This window comes from Argopecten irradians, chromosome 16 (assembly GCF_041381155.1).
Source record: "Argopecten irradians isolate NY chromosome 16, Ai_NY, whole genome shotgun sequence".
Taxonomy (NCBI): Eukaryota; Metazoa; Mollusca; class Bivalvia; order Pectinida; family Pectinidae; genus Argopecten; species Argopecten irradians.
Window position 1 is genome coordinate 6,944,004 of NC_091149.1, and position 27,841 is coordinate 6,971,844.

Below are 27,841 nucleotides of genomic sequence, written 5' to 3' on the forward strand. Positions count from 1 at the left end.
CCAAAGAGATTCAGAGCATCACACGCTTGTAAACGGGCCTTTAGTTGTGTTTGTACGCGGAATATAAAAACCACTATAAGAGCGTTTCATGTGAACTTGAATCCACGTGTCAAGTTGTTTGATGGTTCCTTGTTGCCATGGTAATATAGTTTGGCACCACGTGCTATGCTTGTTCATCATATAGTCTGGAAAATTTCAAAGGACCTCCTCGTCTCCCTTCCTTTTAGCCTGCCGTTCTTCCGGATTTTTTATACAGTCTGAATCATCCAAGGACCAAGGTACTTCAATGGCGTCCGAAAAGTTTTTCCTGGAAGAGGCGATCAATTTTATGTCCTTTTATTGTGGTTTCCGGCCATTCCCTGTCATGTCGACTTGCTATTGTATACCTGTCATCTTCTACATTGCAATACTTCAATGTGAAGCACTCCTTCATGAGTTAATTTTGAAAATTATGGATTGTGTGTCTGAATAAGTATATTCGCCTATTTTCGCCAATAGAAATCGCGATTTTTAAAAAAACAAAAAAAAAACGCGATCTACTTGTCGATTTACAAATATACACGATTTACATATTTTGTAAATGAAATTTCCGCGACTGTATCAATGTCCCTTGAAAACATAATCCGCTCAGAAATTCCGGCTCCATGAGAGCAAGAAAAACGTATTGAAAACAATAAACTTACTTAATAGATCTACAGAGAGACTACCCACAGAATGGTTGCTGTATATGGGAATGCTTTCATGTGTGGTATTAAAAACGTACTTCTGCGAATGTTTTCCTAATACTTAAAAAAATTATAGAGAGTGAAATAAATACCATGTGCAACAAATGCAGTTTCTACAAACCCACCTATAACAGAAGTTAGTTTGTTGAATACTGGTTTACCGCCTGCATGACTCTGCATATTGAGTTTGTCTCAATATCGGAACAAAATATGAATGATTTTGCCATATCTTATAATTATCGAAACTTTTCCCTACAGGATGACATACTGCGCAGTCCGTTTTACCGTTGTTGCACTAGGAAATTAATAAAAATATTTTTAAAAAGCCGATAATATTTGATGAGAAAATCACAAAGCTGATACCTGAATAAAAACCAATCAATGATCCGGACACACTCAACCGAAGTATCATTATTATTGTACAGAAGTAAAACTGAACCCAACTAGGATAAAAGGCGGGCGAATTACACGTGTATTTGCACTAATGCAGACCCATAATTCCCCTATTGTATACATAGATTGTGTCCTGTTTGTTATTAAATGAACATTTCAAAATTACCATATGCTGCAGCTAATCCGTTCAGCCAACATCAAAGACTATCCGCGACAGTTTCACTGTGACGACTTATCCAAGTCGATTTCTCGTAAATTAATGCATGCATACAATGCTGTTTAGGACATCTAAAGAAAGTATGATTAACTTAGTGGTGAATTCCCTTATATTGATCCGGCCGGAGAAAATCTAATTAATGAATTATCTCCCCTATTGTTGGTGTTACAAGGTGCCATGTCGTGACCCGAGTGATCTTTTCTCGCTTCACACGCCTTCCGTATCTTTAAAGAATTCATTATATATCCGCCTTTCATCACATCAGTATATATTGTTAATGGAACCATGTTGAAAGGCGACAGGAACGTCTGTGAAGCAACAGGAAATATAACATCTTTTGTTGATATACGCAATGCAATGTGACGATTGTGTCATTAGCTATTAAACAACTCTAACTTGTTGATTTATCCTAAACAATAATAATAAACAACAACATCAGTAACACCACCACCACAACAACAAAACAACAACAAACAACAACAACAACAAAACAACAACAAGCAGGGTACTCCGACTTTCCTCCACTTTGTAAACCTGACAGCTCCTATGGTTGATTGAATTGTGTATAGGATCAGTGTGATTGAAATACAGATCCAAATTATCACTGCGTTGGATAAGAGGATCAGACAACATCCCACTAGGGGTCATGTCCAGGTGACCTTTGAAAATGGCCAATTAAAAGGCTGCTGCCAGAATCCTGAATGCGACTTTAAGGGGACGAAATTGTTTGAAGAAACTGTCAAAATTATTTTCGTGTATGAAGTCATCTCGCCCAAACAGCACAACAGAGCTTATTGTGTATATATAATGGGACGAAATGCCGTTGTCAAATGTTGTAGCGATTTGTGGAAAATGCATTGGATTTGAAGTAAAGGTGTTGTAAAGGTAGTCAAAACATGATCCCATACGGAATGTTGCCAGCTCCTCTATTGAACCGAGTGGTTATAAAGATCTGTATTTCAATCAGATTGGTATAGGACGAACTATTTTGTTTGTTTGATTAATTAACGTCCTATTAACAGATATGGTCATGTAAGGACGGCCTCCAGTGTATGCGGTGTTGCGTGTATGTTGTGCAAGGTGCGTGTTTTGGGAAATTGGGAGACTGCGGTATATTCATGTTGTTTCTTCTTGTATAGTGGAACTGTTGCCCTTCTTATAGTGCTATATCACTGAAGCATGCCGCCAAACACATCAAGCAACACACCCCATCCGGTCACATTATACTGACAACGGGTGAACCAGTCGCCCCACTCCCTGTATGCTGAGCGCCAAGCAGGAGCAGAAGCTACCACTTTTATAGACTTTGGTGTGTCTCGGCCAGGGGACAGAACCCAGAGCCTTCCTCACAAAAACGAACGCTCAACTCAAGGCCAAATGTGAGGCGATGCCAAGGGAGGCATTAGGAAAGATAAAGTCAGTTAGGAAGAAGAGAAAAGATAAGATCCTAAATTTAGTCGCCTTTTACGATCATGCAATAGGGGCAGCAGGTACAATTCTAACGCCCTAAATACAGGGCGGTTCATGTTTTATAAATAGCCAGGATGATTTCAGGACAATCCAATCGCCTTTGTTGTCTTGTCTGGTGTCCTAGGCTCAGTTATAGCATAAACAAGGACGTTAAGGTCCATAAATCAATAGGACTTGTCACGTTTACACAATGAAGGAAAACCGGAGTACCCTGTTTTGTTTCGTAACATATCTAGGAGACGACACCTTAGCCAGTTAGTCACCGAAGCCTCTAAATGCGTTGAGAAAAAAGAAGCATTAGTATAAATAATGTATACGCATTGCCAGTTCTCAACGCCGAGAAAAACATAAACAAACAAACAACATTATATATATATATAAGATTACAACATAAATAACATTGACAAAATCAACTGAAGACAAACCAATAAAGTCGTTACTCGATTCTCATAAAAGTATAAAGATATCATTTTAATACTATATCCGTCTGTATGCTTTCCCAATGGTGATTAAAACAAGAGCTTATAAAAATGAAACTCAAAGACACGACCCAAGGTTCATTAAGTACGTCGCGTAATATGGCGGGACTTGAGCAAAACTAATCCCTCCAATCCAAGGCCACTTCACGATACTTCAAAAAATAATTTCAACTTCAGAAGTCTTAGCACACCGGAGCGACACCTTGCGTGATCAAACGGCCCTTAGGACCCCGGTCATGCGTACTTTCAGCACTAATACTCTTATGCGTGGTGGGGCATGACCCCAGCTAGGCTTGAAATACCAAAGGTATTTTTACAGAATAACGTTAAAGGCTTTACACATAGAAAGTTGCTATTTGATGTTGTAATCAATATTTAGGAATCTTAAACATGTCACATTCATACAAGGCTAGTTATTTTTATTTGATAAACGAAGATAGCATCGAACGATAACGATCGAAAGTATATGCTTATTTTATGCTTATAATATATCTATGATAGATACAGTTTTATTATTTAGACTTGACAAAGTCTAATTAAATAACACAGTGAAACAAAGTACAAGTGGCTGTTTATCGGCTAGGGAATAGGATTTTTCTTTTCTTTAAATAATTTTTTTTTCTTTGTTTTCATCCTACATCTGGCTTTCTGATAGGTCGATTCCATACTCCGATGAAATTAAAAAATATTGACATCAATGATTTATATACTTCTCTAATATCCCAGAAATAATCCACAATTTGCGTTATAATTAACATATCGTAAAGAAATAAATGCAGTAGGCGCCTAAATTGGGCACCTAAAGAATAAGGCACCAATCTTCTATTTGTTTTGCATTTGGGTCGCATATTTTATGACTTATTAAGTCTAGATGGGTGTTGACTAATTGGGTCATGAGGCTAAACATCCTATTGTCAGTTTAATGTGACCGGGTGGGGTGTGTTGCTGGGTGTCTGCGGCGGTATGCTTCAGAGATACAACACTTTTTTTTTAAAGGATAAGAGTTCCACTATACGTCAGATCCTAAATTTAGTCGCCTTTACGATTATGCAATAGGAGCAGCAGGAACGATTTAAACGCCCTACATAATGTGAATAAACATATACGACAGCCTCCTAAAACACGAACCTCGCACTTCATAAACACTGTACATGACTCCTTACATGAATCTAGCTGTTAATATGACGTTAATTAATCAAACAAACAAACACTTAACAGCTAAGGTCATGGTCCATCGACCCTGAAAATAACCATGATTGTCACCAGAACCTTGGAACCTCTGAAAACGAGGCAATGGTGATAATGAATTTTTAACGCCATTCGACTCCTACTTATAACGGAAGACAGTTCTTCTATTACTTCTGAGCTCAGAACACATGTTACATGTATGAAGTGCATGCACGTGTGCAACATAGTAACAAAATGTATAAATGATCACCTGCATATGTAAATGACTTCTTCAACACGTGTTATGCACGTGCGATAAGAGGGGACTGTCCCTGTATTTCGTATATTTGTTTATTGTATATGAAACAAACTTTGCATAATGAAACAAAATAAAAAACAAACCGATGCAAATGACAAACAGCATTCAGCTCCAATATTTCAATAATTAAACTGTTCGAGTTGACAATTAGTCGCCTTTTTTTCTTTGCATGATTATGAAACAGTGGCAGAAACACGAAATATTAAAAACGTCTTAGCTATACACAACACTCAAATATTTTCGTTGCTGTATATTGTAATACATTTCAATTGAATACTAACACACAAGATATTAAAAATTTTAATTTATTGTTTCATCAAAACAAGTTTTTAAGATTTCTAATGAAACTTTTCGAATTCACCTGATTAGTCGCCTTTTATTTGTCCTGCAATGATGAAACCCACAATATTGACAATATCTTTGCTATACACATCACCCAAATATATTCATTGCTAAATGAATACTAATACACAAATATTTTAAAACTTTCAATTCACGGAAAAAAACACCATTTTTTGAAGAATCTTAATTCATCTTTTTGAGTTCGCAGTAAGTTGCCTTTCTTCTTTCCATGTGATTATGAAACGCGAAATATTGACAATGTCTTAGCTATACAAAACACACAAATATTTTCGAGCTGCATATTGTAAAATATTGGCATTCGAATTGAACACTTATACTTATAGATATTTGAAACTTTCAATTCATCAAAAACATTTTTTGAGAAATCCTAATTAAACTTTTCGAGTTCACAATTAGTTGCCTTTTTCTTTTCGGGATTTCGTTGCTGTATTTTGTAATTAATGAATATTCAAATTGAATACTTATACACAAAGATATTAAATCTTTCAATTCAGCAAGGTTTTTTTTCTACGAAATTGTTTACGAATCTGTAAAACTACTGTTTTAGGCACTTAAAGTCCCCACAGTGGGTCATATGAGGACAGAGATGTTGTTATCTCGAAACGATCCTTATCTTAATACTTTACACATATGTCACTGGTGATAACAAAATTCTATTTTCTATCTTTAGTTGGTCGTTTTTCTAGTTTTGCGTCGCTGAAGCAATAATACGAAATAAATCACTTTTATTTATACAGCCGAGGCATGTAGTTGTACATTTCATCCCACATAACTCGCTGTATTGTTTTTGTTTAACATAGCGAGTCGCTAACCGTCTGTATAAAGTATTAGTATTATGACCAATAAAGTGGCTTTTGAAGTGAAGAATACGCTTTGTCCTGGTCCCCTGAACTCTTATGAGGTTTCGTCAGTTCTTTTGTGTTTCAAACATTCACGAGACTTCGATACAAACGGCGGATGGTAGGCATATGTCGAGAACTCTAGCAAGCTCCTCATTCCTCAAGTACATGTACTTGCAACACAGAAAGCCTTTTTTCTCTTTGATCATGCGCAGTGCTATCAGATAGCAACCCCGACACCTGTGCAAAACGGAAACCAAGGGGATTTCATCGATACCATATTTGTATCTAAGAGATGGTTATCATTAGAAAACATTGTATGATCGAGGAAATATTTTTCTTGGAAGTGAACAATAAAAAAGTTCCAGAGTGTTTTGTTACAATAAAAAAATTCCCTCATGTTACTGCAACTAAATTTGCTCGTTTGCCTTGCATGTTTGTTCTCGTTAGAATCCAACAAGACAGGGAAGACATTGCGAAATGATTTAGATTGCTTTTTTACGTTATAGTATTGAATCGCCCAAGGCAAATGTGCTTTTAGAAACACTCTAACTTCTCAATCTATTTGGACACGCATATATAGATTTTTATTTAGGAAGTTTTGTATTGTCTTCTCTATCGTTTATCGGTCCGACCTTCACCAAAAGCCAGGAATCTCAAAATTGATATATATAAAAAAGTATTCTGTTTGGTCGAATTTATTGACAAGGGACACCCAAGTTATATCCTTTTTAAGATAAATGTTTTAAAAAAATTCCGATTTTAAAGACTGTGGTACATCGCTCTTGTCTAGGGAACAGAGCAAAGAGTCTTCTTCACTGCGGCGAATGCTCAACTTAAGTTCTAACACTGAGGTATTGCAAGTATTGGGAAGAGCAAAATAATTCTCGATACCAAATTTAGTCGCCTTTTCATTATGATGTCATGTGGCAGTATGTAGAACGCCCTAAACACATAGTAGAATGCATCAAAAGGGTTTCTTGTCAGGATTTGTGCTAAACGTTTAATGGAACTAACTTTTGTTGGATGTTTAGCTGTCTTTTTGTTTGTTCATGATATTTGGTTTCAACGCCTCACACATGCATGGTAGAAGAGAAGAGGTGAAGTGACATCATAAAGCCGCACAAGTGATAATGATAGACTATACGAGGTCGAGTACATCACAATATTACAAACCTAGAGTGTTTATTTTATCCTTTAATGTTCTCGCTAGATGTCAGTTACACAAAAAAATAACCGCAATTATCACTCGCCGCAAATGCCGACATGTAGGAAACGGTATCGCGATAAAAATAGCTTCACATTTAGATTTTTTATTGGGACATTCACTGGTGGACGAAATTACACATTGGAGGCGATGTAAGCAAAGAGAAATATTTATTATGTAATGACGGGAGGCAACGTCAGGGATAATTAAATCCGCCATGTTGTCGAGGACGGTTTGATCCTAGATCATCAAAGGGAATCACTAATGCCGGCGGAAGGCGCTCACAAAGACTGATTACAGACCGAGCGAAAGAGCTTCAATTCAAGGGAGATAATTAGAAATTCTCTCATTGTATTCCGCGTTTAGACAGATGTTATATTAAATGAAATCTCGACGTAATTGCAGCTCGGTCTTTCATATACATCACCGGTGAACCAAAATTGCACTTCGCGGTTCAAGGGTTGCATGTGAATATTAAGTGTCGATAGATTCCTACAATAATAAATCGTTGTTTAAAAATGGCTATTTGTATTTTTTTCCTCACCAATTTGACGTAGAAGATTGTTCAGACTGAGTCTATATGCCCGACTACAATTATTATCAATTGTGGGAAAATATTCAGTTCTGTATGCATATTTTACTTCATCGCTATGTGAACGAATTGGCATATAAACGTTTAGATATTTTTTAACATGTATACACCTTCCGCAATATAGCCGACAACAAAGATATCCATTTTCAAACGTTGACCTTATGCAAAAGACCCAGGGTCAAAGGGCAACAAAAGCATGGCTAATTATAATCTATAAAATGCGTATATAGTTGTTTTATAGTAAAATAACAGTTTACTAAACTATTGAAAAGATGGAATAATGGCTATGGAAATTTCCGGAATTTTTGAGAAATGTTATTAATTTACTTTTAAAACCTTGGAAGTGGATTACACCTATTTATTAGGTTTGCAGGTAAAGAAATCTTACGCTACATCAAAAGCTTGATGCAAACCCAGCTATTTCTGAAAGATCTTTGCTAGTCGGTTAACTGGTCACGCGAAGGTTAATGTTACCTCTATACACCGTCGACATTAACTCCATTATATAGCTTACAGCGACTTACAGATTCTTTTAAAGTACTTATATTGTCGGTAACTTTATTTAAATGTCTTTCGTGTTTGAATCATTACATTATCGCCAAATACATTTTAATGTGTTTTAATAAAACCTGGTTTTTACGTGGGTCAATACTTTCGTCATTGAAGGAAAAAACATGAAAATTAAATTTTAGGGGTTATTAATGTTAGCAATATGGCTTTCAGGGTATATATATATGGTTCAACCCTTTCTCAAAATTTCGCGGATTAAATTTTTGCGATCATAGCAATGTCCCGCGAAATAGCGAAAATATTAGAAAATAAATATCAGATTGAAAAATAACCCGTTATACGGTACAACTGCCTCACGTTTTACTATTAAATGAAGCGTGCAGACTGACCACTAAATCCTAAGTTTTCTTAGATCAAGAATTCTAATACTAGATATTTCCCCTACTTATCAGACATGCCACAGAAACGAGAGATTGTCACGCCAAACTTTAGTAATGATTGTAATATCCCAGAGACTGGTTGCGAGCGAAAACTCTGGGTTCTGTCCCCTTGCAGATACACATCAGTAGTTTCTGCTGCTGATTACTGCTCATCGTTAAGGAAGTGGCACGACTGGTTTGCCCGTTGTCAGTATATGTCACCTTTGGCGGTATGCTTTATTGAGGAAACATTAAATCATCAAACACACTAGTTCGTTTTCCACATGAGGTGCACACGCCACAAACGCGGAAGATCATCTTCAATTGGCACATATTTGTTACAAATAGGACGTCAAACAATTATAGAGCAATAACACCACAACAACATCATATAAGATTATTCAAATTTATTTTTAAATTAGAAATTCAATAGAATATTGATTGTGCGTATTGCGATTGAAAACGATAACGCATACTTTATTATTTTAGTTTGTTTATTTTATTTTCATTTTAACAGCCATTGTCAACTGAACGCAAATCCAAACAAACCAAAAGTATTTGTTTAGCTAAAATACAGTTTTACTGTGCCTTGATTGTTGTTTACACAAAATGAAATCAGTATTATGATATTCACGTAAATATGAACGTTTGACAGCGACCTCCTGCTTAAGACATCGTTATTGTTATCGAGATTATGTAATTTACACGTATGATATCAGTTTAATGTTATAGGAACACGTGCTAGCGTACCATTGTATTCACATGTATAACCATTGTTGAACAGTTATAATCAGTCTAATGCCATATGTTGTAGCGCACTGGCGCCCGTCGTTTACTTGCGTTTTTATTCAGTCGTGTTTCGATTTGCATCTTTACGAGCTGCAACAGAATCTGTCCTATTGTTAAACGATTCTATTAGCATCGGGAACAGCTTGTATAATGTGCACTTGCAACAGTATTTCTTTTAGGTGTGTAAAGATGATCTGAACGTCTTGGAGGCGAATGTGCGTTGAATAAACAGGCACATGCATCAAAGAGACCGTCGTGGAAGTGCAAACAAACCAATGCAATTGTGATCAACATTTGCACTCTAGAATTACATGCAGATTGCATAACAACCCTTTTCTCCACGTGCGGCAAATTCCATCTTTTGCGGAAATATTACAAAATTGTAGATCGGTTACGCAGTTTTATGACATTTCCAGTTCGGGAGGTGGACCAAAATGAAAAATCCATTTTCTGCTCGTGAAAACTTGCTTTGGGAAAACCGTTCTGCTGCGAGCTTTTGCGATATCTTCGCCAGATATATAATAGTATGCCATTGATGTATTGATAAATAAAAACACTATCTTTGCTTTTATTCTTACTACGTTTTGCTTAATTAATAATAACAACTAAAAGGTAAAATTTCAAGTTTGAGTTTCATTTTTTATAGAAATTCATATTAACAGTTGTGGAGAAAGGGAGTGGGATTTTCTCATCTTACATACTTATGAATTATGATTGAAAGCAATTGATTGGGATTCATAAGTTCATTCAGGTAATGTTTGATTGAGTTGATGTTAAGAAAATATCTTCCAACTATTAAAAACTTTCTTTTGTTTTATCACAGTATAGTGAGAAACGTTGTAATTCGTTATAGTGTTATTTGACATATGATAAGGTCTTTTCAGAATTATTCACTTTTGCATCCCAAACTCGTATAATGTTAAATCTGGCAAAGCGGCCACCTGCTTATTACATTGTAAGACCATTTTCTGAAGAGCAACAAATGACCATTTATAACACACTTAGACATGTGTAAAGACAAAAAGACCACTGGTCTTTATGGATAGGTTTTCCTCTATATTAAATACTTTGCTTAATTCAAATTATGTTTTGGGTAAAAAAAAAATCTTTTTATATCCAACTAATATTAACTCTCATACCCGTTTTATCTAAGTCGTGTCAATTCGCGCTAAACGAGTAGATTGTAGAAATCATTTGCTGGATCATCTGAAGCTAATTTCAAAAACCAGTAACATCTAGCAATATACATCCCCAAATTATTATTAAGGTTCGTCGGAAAGTGAGTCAACTTCATAATTTCCATTTTGTGTAATTTTCGTCTGAAATGAGGTAAGTAAATCATAGGATGAATCATTTCATCTGTCTAATTTAAAATTAAAAAAAATATCAAAAAGAAGTATAAAAACTGTTCCTCGTTGGATAATTTCACAGGAAAAGACTCTTTACTGCCTCAATCAAAGTCATAAATATAGTTTCTGTAATTTTAGTAATGTTTTGTACCCTTTCAGATGTATGAATTTAAAGTGTATTTAAATGGCTATAAAACACACCACATTTGAGGCCAAACACAGGTGTAATTTAACACTTAATGTAGCTGCACGGATATGACAGTTTGTGATGACTCTTATCGTAACACAACATCTGCTGTCTGCTATTCGTCATTACGACATAAACACATACAAATATGCGTTGTGCTTTATTTATATTGATGACTTCAAAGGAATGAATTCCGATGATGTTTTATAAAACCACGGCAGTGACAGAGTGGATCACATGTCACGTCATATTGCCCCTAGTAATCGACATTGAGTAACAATTAGACTAGCCACCAGACCCTAAGTTGTTGATAAGACTTTCTCAGAAGAGTTTTAATACTAGATTATCTCCCCCGAGTTTGAAACTTAGGCTCTACGTTGTTGACAAGAATTCCTAAGCAGAGTTCTTATACTAGATTATCTCCCCCTAATTTGAAACTTAGACTGGCCACCAGGCCCTAAATTGTTGATAAGACTTTCTCAGTAGAGTTCTAATACCAGATTATTTCCCCTTAGTTTGAAACTTAGACTGGCCACCAGGCCCCAAGTTATCGATAAGTTTTCTTAGCAGAGTTCTTATCCTAGATTATCTCCCCCCTAGACTGGCCACCGGACCCAAAGTTATTGATAAGACTTTCTCAGCAGAGTTCTAATACTAGATTATCTCCCTCTAGTTTGAAACCTGGTATCAGACATGCAGTAGAGACAAAATTTTAGTGATGATTTTTAAAATATTCCAGAAATTGGCGCCAAGTCTATATGTCAATGACCGTTTCCTGGTCTTGTTGACCAATAGATGACGACACAGAGAAGGCGACAAAACGAGACTAATGTTGTTCTTATAGCCATGTCGGACTGAAATTGACAGCGAGAGATGTCCGCTATTGCCCGCTTTAGCACGGTTCAGTGGTGCTCGTATTATGAACTGATCGTTCAAAGTCAGACGGCTACAATATTACAATGTGATTGCCGTAGTAATGTAGCTATATGGCCGGGCGGCTTTGATCTTGTTTAACAAAGCGTACAAATTGATTTTCTCCTAGCTTTTGACGGATTTCATTTAATTTTCCTCTTCTTTTTATGGCAGTTACAACTAACTTGTATTGATATGAACGGTAACGAGTAGGAATATGAACAGGCGATATAGTATGATGATTGGGTGATGTTAGAGTAAACACGTCCATGGGTTGTTTATCTGTAGCCGTATATTATAATGACATTAACGACGACAACAGCAACAACAACACATTAACAATAGCATAAAACATAACAACAACATGAACAACAGCAACACCAGCCGTATATAAAGCACAAAATGTCGTTTACAACAACGACACGATAACAACAGCATATAACAACAAAAGCAACACCACCGTATTAAAATAACAAAATGTCGTTTTCAACAACAATATCACATGTAACAACAACACCATGCAGTATTTTTAAATCACCCAATGATTCAATGAAACGGATATATTAGTAAAAAAAACACACAAAACTGCAATCAGTTTAAAACGGTTACAACAAAATACAAAATTATACTTCAGCAACAGCGTGAAAACATAATTAATGAACACAGCCAAAACAATAACAATGTCACAAAACTATCAAAATGCACCTGAACACCAACAGCAACAACATAAAACAACGTACAACCTTTAGAACAACAACAACGTCAAAACACTGTCAATGTACAACTTTTACCATAGCAACAACGGCTAACCAAAAAGAGATCAGATTACCATGGTAACAAGTAACTAACAACATTTAAAATTACCTATCAACAAGTTGTACGTACAGCCGTACTACAACTATAGTACACTTCGTCCTGTACGTACAGCCGTACTACAACTGTAGTACACTTCGTCCTGTACGTACAGCCTTACTACAACTATAGTACACTTCGTCCTGTACGTACAGCCTTACTACAACTATAGTACACTTCGTCCTGTACTTACAGCCGTACTACCACTAGAGTACACTTCGTCCTGTACGTACAGCCGTACTACAACTAGAGTACACTTCGTCCTGTACTTACAGCCGTACTACAACTATAGTACACTTCGTCCTGTACGTACAGCCGTACTACAACTATAGTACACTTCGTCCTGTACGTACAGCCGTACTACAACTATAGTACACTTCGTCCTGTACTTACAGCCGTACTACAACTATAGTACACTTCGTCCTGTACTTACAGCCGTACTACAACTAGAGTACACTTCGTCCTGTACGTACAGCCGTACTACAACTAGAGTACACTTCGTCCTGTACGTACAGCCGTACTACAACTAGAGTACACTTCGTCCTGTACGTACAGCCGTACTACAACTAGAGTACATCGTCCTGTACGTACGTACAGCCGTATTACAACTATAGTACACTTCGTCCTGTACGTTCAGCCGTACTACAACTATAGTACACTTCGTCCTGTACGTACAGCCGTACTACAACTAGAGTACACTTCGTCCTGTACGTACAGCCGTACTACAACTAGAGTACACTTCGTCCTCGTTCAGCCGTACTACATACAGCCGTACTACAACTATAGTACACTTCGTCCTGTACTTACAGCCGTACTACAACTAGAGTACACTTCGTCCTGTACGTACAGCCGTACTACAACTAGAGTACACTTCGTCCTGTACGTACAGCCGTACTACAACTATAGTACACTTCGTCCTGTACGTACAGCCGTACTACAACTATAGTACACTTCGTCCTGTACGTACAGCCGTACTACAACTATAGTACACTTCGTCCTGTACGTACAGCCGTACTACAACTATAGTACACTTCGTCCTGTAACGTACAGCCGTACTACAACTATAGTACACTTCGTCCTGTACGTACAGCCGTACTACAACTATAGTACACTTCGTCCTGTACGTACAGCCGTACTACAACTATAGTACACTTCGTCCTGTACGTACAGCCGTACTACAACTATAGTACACTTCGTCCTGTACGTACAGCCGTACTACAACTAGAGTACACTTCGTCCTGTACGTACAGCCGTACTACAACTATAGTACACTTCGTCCTGTACATACAGCCGTACTACAACTAGAGTACACTTCGTCCTGTACGTACAGCCGTACTACAACTACAACTAGAGTACACTTCGTCCTGTACGTACAGCCGTACTACAACTATAGTACACTTCGTCCTGTACGTACAGCCGTACTACAACTATAGTACACTTCGTCCTGTACTTACAGCCGTACTACAACTAGAGTACACTTCGTCCTGTACGTACAGCCGTACTACAACTAGAGTACACTTCGTCCTGTACGTACAGCCGTACTACAACTAGAGTACACTTCGTCCTGTACGTACAGCCGTACTACAACTAGAGTACACTTCGTCCTGTACGTACAGCCGTACTACAACTAGAGTACACTTCGTCCTGTACGTACAGCCGTACTACAACTAGAGTACACTTCGTCCTGTACGTACAGCCGTACTACAACTATAGTACACTTCGTCCTGTACATACAGCCGTACTACAACTATAGTACACTTCGTCCTGTACATACAGCCGTACTACAACTATAGTACACTTCGTCCTGTACGTACAGCCGTACTACAACTATAGTACACTTCGTCCTGTACGTACAGCCGTACTACAACTATAGTACACTTCGTCCTGTACGTACAGCCGTACTACAACTATAGTACACTTCGTCCTGTACGTACAGCCGTACTACAACTATAGTACACTTCGTCCTGTACGTACAGCCGTACTACAACTATAGTACACTTCGTCCTGTACGTACAGCCGTACTACAACTATAGTACACTTCGTCCTGTACGTACAGCCGTACTACAACTAGAGTACACTTCGTCCTGTACGTACAGTCGTACTACAACTATAGTACACTTCGTCCTGTACGTACAGCCGTACTACAACTAGAGTACACTTCGTCTTACAACTCCAATAAAACACCATCACAAGAACATAACAACAAAGAGTAACACATTTAAATTCAGACTTATAGAAAACCGGGAGTTTGGCAACATTTTCTTGTCAAATAATGCTAATGACAGCAGCTGATATATTATGATTCTCTTGTCAAATAACGCTAATGACATCAGCTGATATATTAATATTGATAGGAAGGAACAGCTAGACATCTGTCTACAAAATTTGGAGTAAAAAATGTGTAGCAATTTTGTTGATAAACGTTAAATATGCTTTGCAAAGTCTCATCAGTTTGAATTGCGGTTTATTTGAGATGTCAAATATATGTGTTATATTTAACGTAATGGCAGTTATAACTCATCACCAGTCGTTTAACTTTAAATTCATTTCCTTTGCTGCGTCACTTACACAATTATTTATGTTTTTTGTTACCATGGCAACGTTTAAAGGTAATGACATCAAGGTACATTAATCATAATTAACTGCTCATTATTTATTTTAATATTTTCATCAATCTTTGGTATTTTTTTAAACATTTCTTTCTATATGACTGCATTTTTCATTTAAACTTTCAAATCTAAAACTTTCTAGACCACTGATTTTAGTAATTTCGGATGCCAGCTCGAATACTGAATGCGTTCATCGCTGCATCAACTTTAAAATGAAAACTTAAAAGACGTAGAAAGCATGCATAAATACAATTTTACATTAAATGGTTTTGCATCTGTTATATAAATATATACAGAACAGGTGTTTCCCAAGAACGGGGTTATCGTTTTTCTCAAGGCATATCCTACGGAAACATATTAGGGTCACACACGAGGATAATTCTTTTGGGTGGTGAAGATATTTTATGTAGCGACCATCGGCCTCGGTCGGCCGCCATTTAATTATACATTTGTAGTTGTGGTGGTCACGTGATTGTTCAAAATATAGTCACTGATAGGCTAATCAAAATTTAACAACAATTTCTAAGATCACAGTAAATTGCTTATAAAACAAATAACCAATTGTTACCAATTTCTACGTATTCCATTCATTTATTACCTAAATTTGAAATTTGAGGGGATATATAGAGCTAGCCTTATCATGTAATGACAGAAAAATACTAGTAAAGACGATAATTACAGTAAATTATCATTTTGTACTTTTGGAAATTGGACAGTCATAACACAATTTGAATGGAAGTTGGCAAGAAGATAATTTCGCACCCTGATTGGTAATTTTAATACGGTCCGTAGTCGTTTCCGTACTATCCACTATGAACTACTGAAAGCAAGATTTGTGAGCAGATATATCAATCTGTGTGTAATACTAATACTATTTTATGTATACGAATCAGTTAAAAGAGAGAGACAAATAACATCGCTGACTTTCGAATCAAGATCGTTGATCGATTATTTAGTAAGAGTAATATTTGATCCGTTTTCCATCGACAGTTTCCTGAAAGTGGTTGAGTGGAGAACATAATTGAAAATGAAAAATTAACACAAACGATAGCTTAAAATACTAATTTCATCGAATTACCAATTAATTTCAGCTCCTATTGTTTACATATGAAACATTAAATTTAGTATAGTGATTCTGCCCGACATGTAGGGTTTTGTACCTGCTTACCATTGCATGAGTGTCAAATGCGACTAAATTTAATATATACGTTTTAGTCTTCTTAAGTAATTACCTTTTCCCTAACGTCTTCCTTGATAGGGTCTCTCATTTTATATTGAATTGAGTGCTCGCCCCTGCGAGAAGAAGGTTCTATGTTCTGCTCCTCCTTAACGTTCAGCATAAAATCAGGGGGACGACTGGCTAAAACCCTCCCTTAATGAAGAAATTTGTATATCATCTCTAGCTTTGTTATTAGTCTTACTCTTTAAACATCTATCATAAACATTTTGCTCTTAGAGCGCCTCCTACCGACCTTTGTTTCAGAATTGTGAGCGCCATCTGCTCACCAATGTTATGGCTACTACTGAAGCGCCATCTATCGCTATCTTCGATATCAAAGCGCCACCTATCGACCGTTGGTGTTCTCGGCATTGTGAGCGCCATCTATCGCTATCCTCAATATCAAAGCGCTACCTACCGACCGCTAAACTGGTATCAACGCGCCAGACCGACTTTGTAGTATTTGTCTGCTCGTTTGCCTATGAAACCAGCAGCAGTATGCGGTGTATTCCGTACGGTATAACCTGTTTGGCAGCTGTTATTGGGGTTTCTGGTCTAGGATATGAAAAGAACACTGCATGAGTGATATCAATAACTTCATATTGGCAATATAAATATCGTTATAAATATTGTTAGAAGATGTGTAATTTACAATCGTAAAAACCGTAGTACCAGAGTTTTATTACCACGGAGAATTGTATGTACTAGCTTCATTCGGTTTGATACACGCGAGGAAACAGGAAAATATTCTCATAGAAGAATGTGGGGCACATGATGTGTATCATATCATGCATAGACGGCCATAAACAATTAATCGGAACTTCTCGTGTGTTATTGTTTATCATGTCGCGGGGAAAAAAGGTTTCATAAGTCATGTTACTTCCCGAGCTTGAGGGATTCTTAATTGCTATACCAGAGGAAAAGTCTTATTTGTAGATAACCTTTTGCTAAGGTTATCTCTCAATTATTTGTTTCCTAAAATAAAAATAAATAATATAGAATAAAATGGATCAAAAATAATAAATAAATAAAAATATTAACAAAAATAATTGTAAAAAATGTTTAAAAAATAAGGCTTGGATATAATATTTGAATCTGAACATCTTGCGCTATTGAAGGTAGTAGATATGTCTTCATATATGCTATAGTCTACCTAGACGAAAATAGTCCACACAAATTTTCTGGCCTTTGCTATTTCATCGCCGCGTTAACAAGTTAGAAATCGTTGTTGTGATAAAATATAATAACGCCGGGATAAGTGAAGGATACAGATTTTAATATAAGCTTTTTTTTGTTTAATTGTGCTTACAATACGCAAAGAAATAAAACTACTGTACCCATTTTCCTTATCTTCTTGCTGCTATATTCGCTGTAGTACTTGGTGGGTGTATCATTTCATCCAATGTAGAATGAAAAAAAAATATCAAACGAGTTGGTTATCAATAAAAGAATCGAAATGTTTTAAGAAAAATCTTTTTTCCACCTCATCCATATTTCTAAAGTATATTTTGTCTCGTTAAGGGTAACTCGAGAAAAAATCCACCTCATCCATATTTCCATATGGATTTAATTAATTGTAACTTCTCATAGTTCAGGGTAAAATGTAACGCCTATGAGTTTGGTCCCCTGGCCGAAATGCACCATATTCTGTTTAAGTAGTAGTTTCTGCTTCTACTAAGCGCTCAGCATTAATGGATTTAGACGACTGGTTTGTCTGTTGTTCGGATGTTGTTCGGTGATTTTACCGAGCAAAACACGAACACACCAAAGCCTCCCAAAACACACACCACGCACTTCATACATGCAACACACCTCGTAAATAGGTGGCCGATCTTACATGACCCCGGCTGTTAATAGGACGCTAGTTAATCATTCAATGGAAAACTTCCTTTCAGTGAGACAGCACTATAAAAATAAACACACACAACAACTTTCATACAGGGGAAATCGTCCTTAAATGACTTCAGCTGTTTTAAAATAGGGCCTTAAACCGGCCATTCCCAGGTGACTTGTCATGAAGTTTTGGTACACCAAACCTCTATCTCGTTGTGTATTAGGACATGAAAGACTTGTGAAACAAACCCTTACTCGAGACATACGTCCCCGACACTCAGTTTGTATACACACAACCCTTCTGTAATAGCCTAACGCAGAGCCTCACGGCCCCGCCGATAAAAGCTAGCACGAGCAAATGTTTGTATTAATCATGTATTTCAGACAGAATATGAGGCTTTACTCGCCGTTTGAATCGACTTCATCAAACACTCTACATACGGTGCAACGAGCTTTTATCAATTTTTTTACATTACATTATAAGATTGTTTAATCAAAGACCGCGGACCTGTACGAGCCTTTGCTAGCTATTTGTACAACATCTTTGATCTTCGACCAGAAACATTTATATAGCTTTTGCGTAATTTTCGTGCGCAGTGAAGAAAACACAATTATTCCTATTATCCAGTTGTAACAAGTATTTCTCATTATAAGTCACGTGATATCTCGACCAGATCAAACATTTTGATGACTTTGAGGTGGTTACTGCGCGCGTCGTTGAATCTCTGATGTCGTCTGCTATCTATGCAAATTAAAGCGCCTTTAAGACTGTGTGTATTGTATTTTAAAGCGTTTGCTTGACTTTGTATCCGGTCAAATCATTTTGATAATTGCCAATCTCACAGCGCGGCTGCTGCCTAAAGTATAGATACATGTATGTACTGTCCGCTTATATAGACTTTGTCTTTTGATGTCGGGTGATTTATAAATAGATTTTATTGGGTTTTATCAATACATCGTTATGTACGACAAGTGGAAAGCCCGTCATGAGTCAGACGAGAATATTTCATCAATTATAGAAAAAAAATCAAAAGTCCATTCCTGTTGAAACGATCAAAGAATGAACACACTGTTAATACGGATGGCAATAGCAGATAGCAGATGAGATCTCTCGACAGATCTGTTTACCAAACATAGCCAGACAGCACGTGCTCACGTGCAGCATGACATAGATGACCTAGTTACAGCTTCTATTTTGCGCAGTCCGTATTCGGTAAATCATAATATTTTTTTCCAGATGTTTAGAGATAATTCATACTATATTAATCCTATCAATTAACACTGAAACCTTCAGTAGTCAAAATGATATGAATCAATTCTGACGTTAACATTACCAATAAACGAAATCATCTGATTGGTCGAAATAAGCGTTGTTTCCGACAATCAGCAGATACTGTTAAAGAGGATTTTTTTCGCGGCGCGTATAATTTCACTGATTTTGCTTTCATTCAATCATGACGTCAAAAGAAACACACAAGAACATAAAACCAAGTTCAGATTTTGACATACAATAAATACGTCTTTAGAGACACAGTGAGAATATTATCATATAGCAAACAGATTTAAAGGTAACTTAACAAAATATTGATCCACGAAAATATTGATGTTTACAGTATATAGGATTTACGTATATTTTATTTGGCGCAGCTTATCTGAAATACTGTAAACAAACTTTCTTTTGCGTGCGATTAGCATCTACATCATTGGTACTGAAACTTTCTTTTGCGTGCGATTAGCATCTACATCATTGGTACTGATAGGAATTCAAATGAATCCGCGAATATTAATCTTTGCGAACTTGTTATGAAATGGAGATCGCGAAATTTATTAGCCGCGAAAGAAAGTTGGTTTACAGTAGTATTAATGATATCACTAAATCTAGAAATAATGATGTTTCATCACATTTACACAATAAATAGGAGGTTAAGGAGAAAGGGTATATGTGTCTCATGTTTCATTCATTCTGTAACCCATCTTATTTTCGTTGATACTCAAATTCACTTTTACAGGACTAACAAAAAGTTTAAAATTATATCGCGAAATTTAATTTTATCCAACAATGACAAGGCGACACAACACAATTATAAGCACATAGGCGGGATGCATGTAGTAAGAGATACAATGTTTAACAAAATTAGTCAATCAAATGACGAAGGCAATTGGACGGAAATCTGGCTATGTTTAGCTCTGCTACGTAAACGTGTAGGACAGCGAACAATATTTATGTAACTAGTTCATGTATTATCCTGTAATGTTAAATGTTATCTGCGAAGTCGTACATTCGAGTGAGGAGATGAAGTGATAGAGGGCACACTAGGTGTTGTTAGCGTCTGTCGGGACCAGACATATTGACTTCTGCCTTAGGTGGGTGACAATAGCAATGTAAGATACAATCATGATAATTGTTAGAGAAGTCAGATTAACATACATTACGTAAATCAGCTAGAATTTATTAGCCGAGGAAATGTTTCGATAGAGTGATACCGGGTCAACTCATTCTTCCCTAAATACGTATTTGAACTCTTCTAGTTCTATGGGTCGAATATTCCATTATGAAATTTTAGGGGTGGATAAGATTGTATTATTAGGAATAATATATTTATCGCTTTTTGTGGAATACCAATGTACTTTCAACGCCGAAATCGTCAAATTGATGTAGCTACAACTATGCAAACCCATAAGTATATATTGATATACAGATGTTTACAGAATTTTGAGTTTTCAGAAAAACGAAATCGGTTTTACCACATGTATCTGTTTATGTCGCTTTAAGTTTGTGTGATTTAATGCTAATAATTCTTTACCCCTTGTCACGGTTAATAAAGCACAAGGTATTCCGAATTGGTCATAAATACAATTACCTTTGGAGTGTTTCGGCTTGTTTGATTCAGAAGCCGTGGTATACAACTTAAGAGTAGAAGTCAAATCGCTTTAGCATACCAGTTAAGAGTCGTTTCTATAAATCACTAATGCGGTGGCAAACAGCGCGGAGATATAAAAGAACACTTAACTGTTCTTATAACCCTTTACATGATGTGTTCATATGTGGATGAGTACTAGGCGATTTTGGAACAATCTGGTTGGGAATATGGTCTTTCATTAAATCAGAATTTTACCTTTTTTCTTACGTTTACCATGTGGCACCATGATTCAGCCTTCCAACACATACAGACATTCACACACACAGCGAACTTTACGCGCAGGAGGCCGTCCTTAAATGAAATAGCTGGTAATAGGACGTTAAAGTCATTAACCCAAACTAATTAAAATGTAAAAGTTAATGATATGGATTGGCTATTCCCATAACTTGTAAAAGTTATTTTAAATTGATTATTTACGACACGGACATTTTCTTTGTACAATTCTACAACAAGAATGTATCGCAGTCTCCCATAACACGCACCTGGCACTTCATACACACTACACACCGCATACATGGGAGGCCGTCAATACATGACCATGGTTGTTAATAGAAGGTTTATTAATCAAACAAACAAACAAACAAACAACAATTGTCACTGTCTTTGTACTTTCTAAATAGTTTTTTGTGCACTTAGTGTAGTTTGTTTTAAAATTGTCCAATTTCCTACTGATAGCAAAGATCATTTAACGACGACCTTCCGTTTGTGAGCTGTGTGCGATGAGCATTTTGGGAGACTGTGGTATGTTTGTGCTGCGTCTCTCTATAATAATGTCTCTTTTATAGTGTTATCTCACAGACACGTACTGCCAAAGACATCGAACAGCACACCCAAACAAGTAACATGATATTTCTGCCAATATTTATGATTTGTCTTTATGATAATGGTAGCTAACTATATATTTACTATTTGTGTGTTTTGTTATTTCAGACGTGATATTTGATCAGTACACGACCAAGCCACAGTCCAATAGGCGAGGAGATGAATATCCGACGGAAACTGAGGAGGAATCATTTGACGTCATCCCAGTCTACTGTACGATTCTCGCTTCAGTGATTGTCGGACTTCTCTTCTACGTCATGTACAAACATTATTCACGCATCCGTGACAAGAAGCGACACAAAGGTCATGACCTTCACGATGACGTAGAATATTCGAAGACTTCCGGTGCGGACAGTGGGGTGTTTGAGGATACAGATCACCATGGATACAGACCATGTAAAGAAATAGGTCACCACTGCAAATGTAAGCCGGTCAATTGTACAAATCCATATTCATAGTATGATCCATAGAAGGTCTGATAACATCCCTGTAGGGATCACGTTTTGATGACCTTTATACTTCCGGTTGCATTTTGCGCCATCTGGCGTCATCAAACGAAAAGGACATTTCGCCAAAACATACATAAGCATGAAGCTGTATTGTGTTCAATGGCCGAAATGACACGAAAAGTACACGAAAATGGTTTTTGTTATTATTTCGTCCCCGTCAAGGAATTTGGAAGTAGCAATTTGATTGGTTAATCCTTATGGTCACCATAACGTGACCCCTATGGGATGTTCTCAGATCCTCTATGAAACAGAGTAAGAACATGGATCTGTATTTTTATATATGCTTTACCTACATGTGCATGATAAGTCCAACCACAATTACTACTCGCTCATATTTAATGGAAATTTTAAATCGTGAAAGCCAGGAGTAACTTATTCAAATATGATAAATGAAATCTGTTATCAATTTCAAATGATAATATTCCGTCATTAGAAGTGAAATTACTTAATACATGAAAATGCACAGGATTTTATTGATAACCTTTTACGCATTTGTGTCAAAGTTTTAACTCCTTTATAATAGATAAAAATGATTGGCATATTTGACAAATATGACGTTAACACGTGTTTAAAATTCTTTGATAAATTCTTAATTGTTAAAATAAAAATGGCTACGGACCTCTCTTTTTTACAGACAATCAGCTAACAAGAATAAGAGATTTACCACAGTCGAAGAAAAAGGAGATAGAGAAACATTTATCAGTAAAACGAGCAGGTGCTGAAAGACTGGTCGAAGACTGGACAGTGTTAGCTCGAGAATTAGGTATGAACCTTTTTACAATCATCTTATGTGAATCCATAGGAAAATACTGCAATAATTCTAATATTTGAGTGGGTTTTATTCTCGCTTATTTCGCTGATAAACCATGATTCGCGAAATTGTACATCTTCTTTAATGGTTCACATGGTTTTATATATCATATCATACTACGTGAATGTCGCTTGCGAAAATCAACCCCCGCGAATAAGTTCCAAATCAGTCAATCGCGAGAATTTTACATCCGCGAAATTTAACAACTATACAGTAAGAAACAACGCTTCGTGCATGTTGCAGAGTTATCTTCCCTTGTGAGTAGATATTGATTGTGACGTCATGTGTTTGCGAGCGTGACGTCATACTTTTTAAAGAAAACGACGTAAATTTCGATCACAAAATAATGATGTCACAATGGATACCTATCCGTAAGAAAGGTTACTCTGCAATATTAAAAAAAAACGGAATGGGATTTAGCGAAACCGCTGAGATTTATTCTTTTTTAAGTTGTAAAAATTCTTTACTGACCAGGAAACAATTTCATTGTTGATCTTTCTTTTTACAGGTTACACCAATAAGAAGATCGACAAAATAGCCAATAAAAATAAAGACACACTGTCAACCGTGCAATATCTTCTCAGTGATTGGTCAAAAAGCCGCACAGCAACAGTGGGCGTGTTTATAAAGGCCTTGATTGACATAGGCAGACCGGATGTTGTGAAATTATTACAAAATGACGGCAAATCCGAAACACTTGTTCAAATGGTGTGACGAAGATTTTGAATATGTCATTAATTTAAAGTAGATATTCTGTTGAAATAGTTATATTGTATATGTAATGAACGATTCAGTACATAATCAAAATGAACGCGATTATTTCATTGCTTATTAATTTTAATTAGTCTGTTTTATTAATTAATCTACTCTGAAAAATTATTGATTAGAAGTCCAAACTTTTCATTCATTGCAGACATGACTACATTTTTTTATATTCTCATTATCATGTTTTTACACGTGAAATATACATATTTTTTTTTTAGATTTTCTTAAGATCTCTTTGTAGGTATAAGTCCTAAGCCTGAGTCCCAGTGTTCAAACATACGAACTTATATAATTCTACTATAATTAGCTCAATGCATTGTTATATTACTTCTTCGTCCTTGTTATGAAATATCTTTGTTCCAATATTCTATTTTATAATTGCTCCTATCGACCTCTCGGTAATTTTATGTTTTGCATATTACAGAGTTATCTGCCCTTTCGGGTAGGAACTGATTGTGATCTCATGTGTTTGCAAGCGTAACGCAATACTTTTCGGAGAAAACGACGTGAATTGCGCTCACAAAATAATGACCTAGCAATTGATATCTACCCGTAAGGAAGGTACATCTATAATATGCAAAGAGGAATCAGAACGCGGGATAACAGTCCCAAAACAAACACTGCCGTTTTGCCTTTCAGTGTTCTATGTTAATAATAGAACTATAAATGATATGTTTTCAAATCTCTAACAGAGCATAATATTAACCATATCCCTGTCCTTGTCTCAAATTTATGATAGTCCCGAGCGTAAGTCGCATAATTAAGAAAGTCCCAATAACTACTTAGCTCTTTCTCCTATTCTGAATTTGTCCTTAACGCTATAAACCATCTTTCATTCGCGGCTACTAAATTTCGCGGAAATATTTTTTGTTGATTTAAACATGGAACGAAATTACCTATCTCTATAAGTAAAGTATATATATATATTCGCAGAGTTCACCTTTTGCAGATTTTCTACGATCGCGATATCTGCGAAAGTAAATTATACGCTAATTAATGTCTCACAGTGTTCAGTAATGCAATGTATTGATAAATGTAACAACGCATTTAGAACAGATGTTAATAGCCCCAATGATATTCCTGCGCCCTGTTGGAAATAGTCCCATTTGTTTACAAGTGATATTCTCATTGGAACAATTCAGTATCTTGTGATAGTCTCGTCATTGTCATATGTTGTAAACAGGAAGTCAGAATATGTTAATATCAAAGATGTATGAGCAATCTGTATTGAAGATATGATAAATATCTGGAAACGTTTTAGACTTTTGTTGGACTTAAAGATGCTACACCGATGACGAATGGTATTTTTTCTATACCCCCCCCCCCCCCCCCCCAAAAAAAAAAAACGAGAACAGACGAATAAGTATTTTTCTTCAGCTACAAAGAGTAATTACTTCACACCATTACCATAAATGAAAAGTTTTAGTTTCTTATTTCAATTTCAGATAAAAATATCAAACATTATTGATTGCGTCCCGAACAGATGTACATGGCACAATGTCCTGCTAGTATATGGAATGAAGCACTGATATCACATCCACCAAAAGCAAAATGAATTGTTCTATATTGTTTTTGTGTTAATTAGATAAACTTTTACAATAGTAAACACCAATTATTGTTCAAATGAGGAGTATCATTTTACTCTGTCGGCGGTGGAGCATCTTTTAGGTCATATTAATGTTGTTTAGGTTGCCATCTACATGTTCTACCGAGTAATGTCTGACAATATATTTCTCGCTCTGCATAGTATGTATTTCGCTGTTTGTTTTTACTATTTGACAATATGAAATGTCATATTCCTTCGATTTACTTTTCTTTCCTCGGATCTTTCGTAAACCATTCCACTGAAACTTTATGCATATTTATAGTTTAGGACGTAATTAAGGGAAGTTTATTCTAGGAACAAAACCATCAAGGATCCCAAATAAAAAAATATTACTATACATCTGAACACACCATTAGGCTTTCAATTGATGTTGGATACTGGTGAGATGGGTTGTTTCGTACCGCGCTGCCGTTTCAGAAAGAAATTATGGACGGATTATAGTCACATTTTCTTTTATACTTCAATATGTTCTATACAAATCATTCTGCATTATCAGGTTTTTTTTACTGTGAAATATACTTAAATTTTAATTGACAATATTTTACTTTCGTAAATGAATGGGATATTTTTATCAAGTTTGGTTGACCTCTTAATGTAATATAAAAACGTCTGTTTTGTATTTGTTTTATCCAAAAATGTGATTCCCCTCCCTTTTTTTGTTTTGTTTTGTTTTTTGTTTTTGTAAATTGTTCTTCCTATCAAATAACATCATGGCGATTCCATGACTAAAATTCTTTTTCTCTTTTCAATGCTTCTTTATTACGTGGTTACGCTTTTAATTTAATATTAAGGTATATGTAGTTTAAGATTCTACCACTAACCAATGATTTAGTCCGTACTGCCGATTAGTATGTTTTGACATGTTTCCATGGTTACAGTTTATATGTATCCATGGTAACATATTATACTATACCATAAGTTCAGTCTGTACTACTGATTAGTATGTTTTGAAACTATTTCCTTAGTTACAGTTTATATGTATCCATGGTTATATATTGTACTCAAGTACCAATGGATCAGTCTTTACTACTGATTAGTATGTTGTGATGCTGTTTCAATAGTTACAGTTTATATGTATCCATGGTAACATATGATGTATTTTCTAAGAGTTTGTTTAAATACCCGGCTTTAAGTATTTTCTAAGACTATGTTGGAGTGCCCATGTTTATGCGATATGTACATGTTTCACCATGAAAACATGTATGACTTAAATGTACACGCAGCTTCTTTATGTAATACTACTGCTGCGTGTATGACTTGTAAGTATTGTATGTAAAACAAAAATATGTAGTATGTATGGAATAATATGTATGACTTATAAGTATTGTATGTAAAACATCAATATGTAGTATGTATGGTATAATATGTATGACTTGTAAGTATTGTATGTAAAACAATATGTAGTATGTATGAAATAAATTACAAATAATATGTATGACTTGTAAGTATTGTATGTAAAACAACAATATGTAGTATGTGTGGAATAATGTGTATGACTTGTAAGTATTGTATGTAAAACAATATGTAGTATGTATGGGATAATGTGTATGACTTGTAAGTATTGTATGTAAAACATCAATATGTAGTATGTATGGTATAATATGTATGACTTGTAAGTATTGTATGTAAAACAATATGTAGTATGTATGAAATAAATTACAAATAATATGTATGACTTGTAAGTATTGTATGTAAAACATCAATATGTAGTATGTATGGTATAATATGTATGACTTGTAAGTATTGTATGTATGGAATAATATGTATGACTTATAAGTATTGTATGTAAAACAACAATGTGTAGTATGTATGAAACATGTTTATGATCATGTAAGTATGGTGTGTAAAACTATGGTATATATATGAAATGCGAATGAGACAATGTCCGTGACCATGTAGGCAACAATAAGTATGGATGTTTATAGACAGATTATTTATGTTTGTGTGTATCTTTGAA

General features: G+C 35.8%; 1 protein-coding gene across 1 annotated transcript in view; it reads left to right on the forward strand.

The window, feature by feature from the left end:
• LOC138310602 (tumor necrosis factor receptor superfamily member 16-like) overlaps positions 1-25,604 on the forward strand; it is a 42,863-nt gene extending 17,259 nt beyond the window's left edge. The window contains exons 3-5 of the mRNA XM_069251877.1: positions 22,302-22,616; positions 23,337-23,465; positions 24,022-25,604. Coding sequence (XP_069107978.1) covers positions 22,302-22,616; positions 23,337-23,465; positions 24,022-24,227 — 650 coding nt within the window. The 3' untranslated portion in view covers positions 24,228-25,604. The remainder of the gene's footprint in view (positions 1-22,301; positions 22,617-23,336; positions 23,466-24,021) is intronic.
• The last annotated feature ends 2,237 nt before the right edge of the window (positions 25,605-27,841 follow it).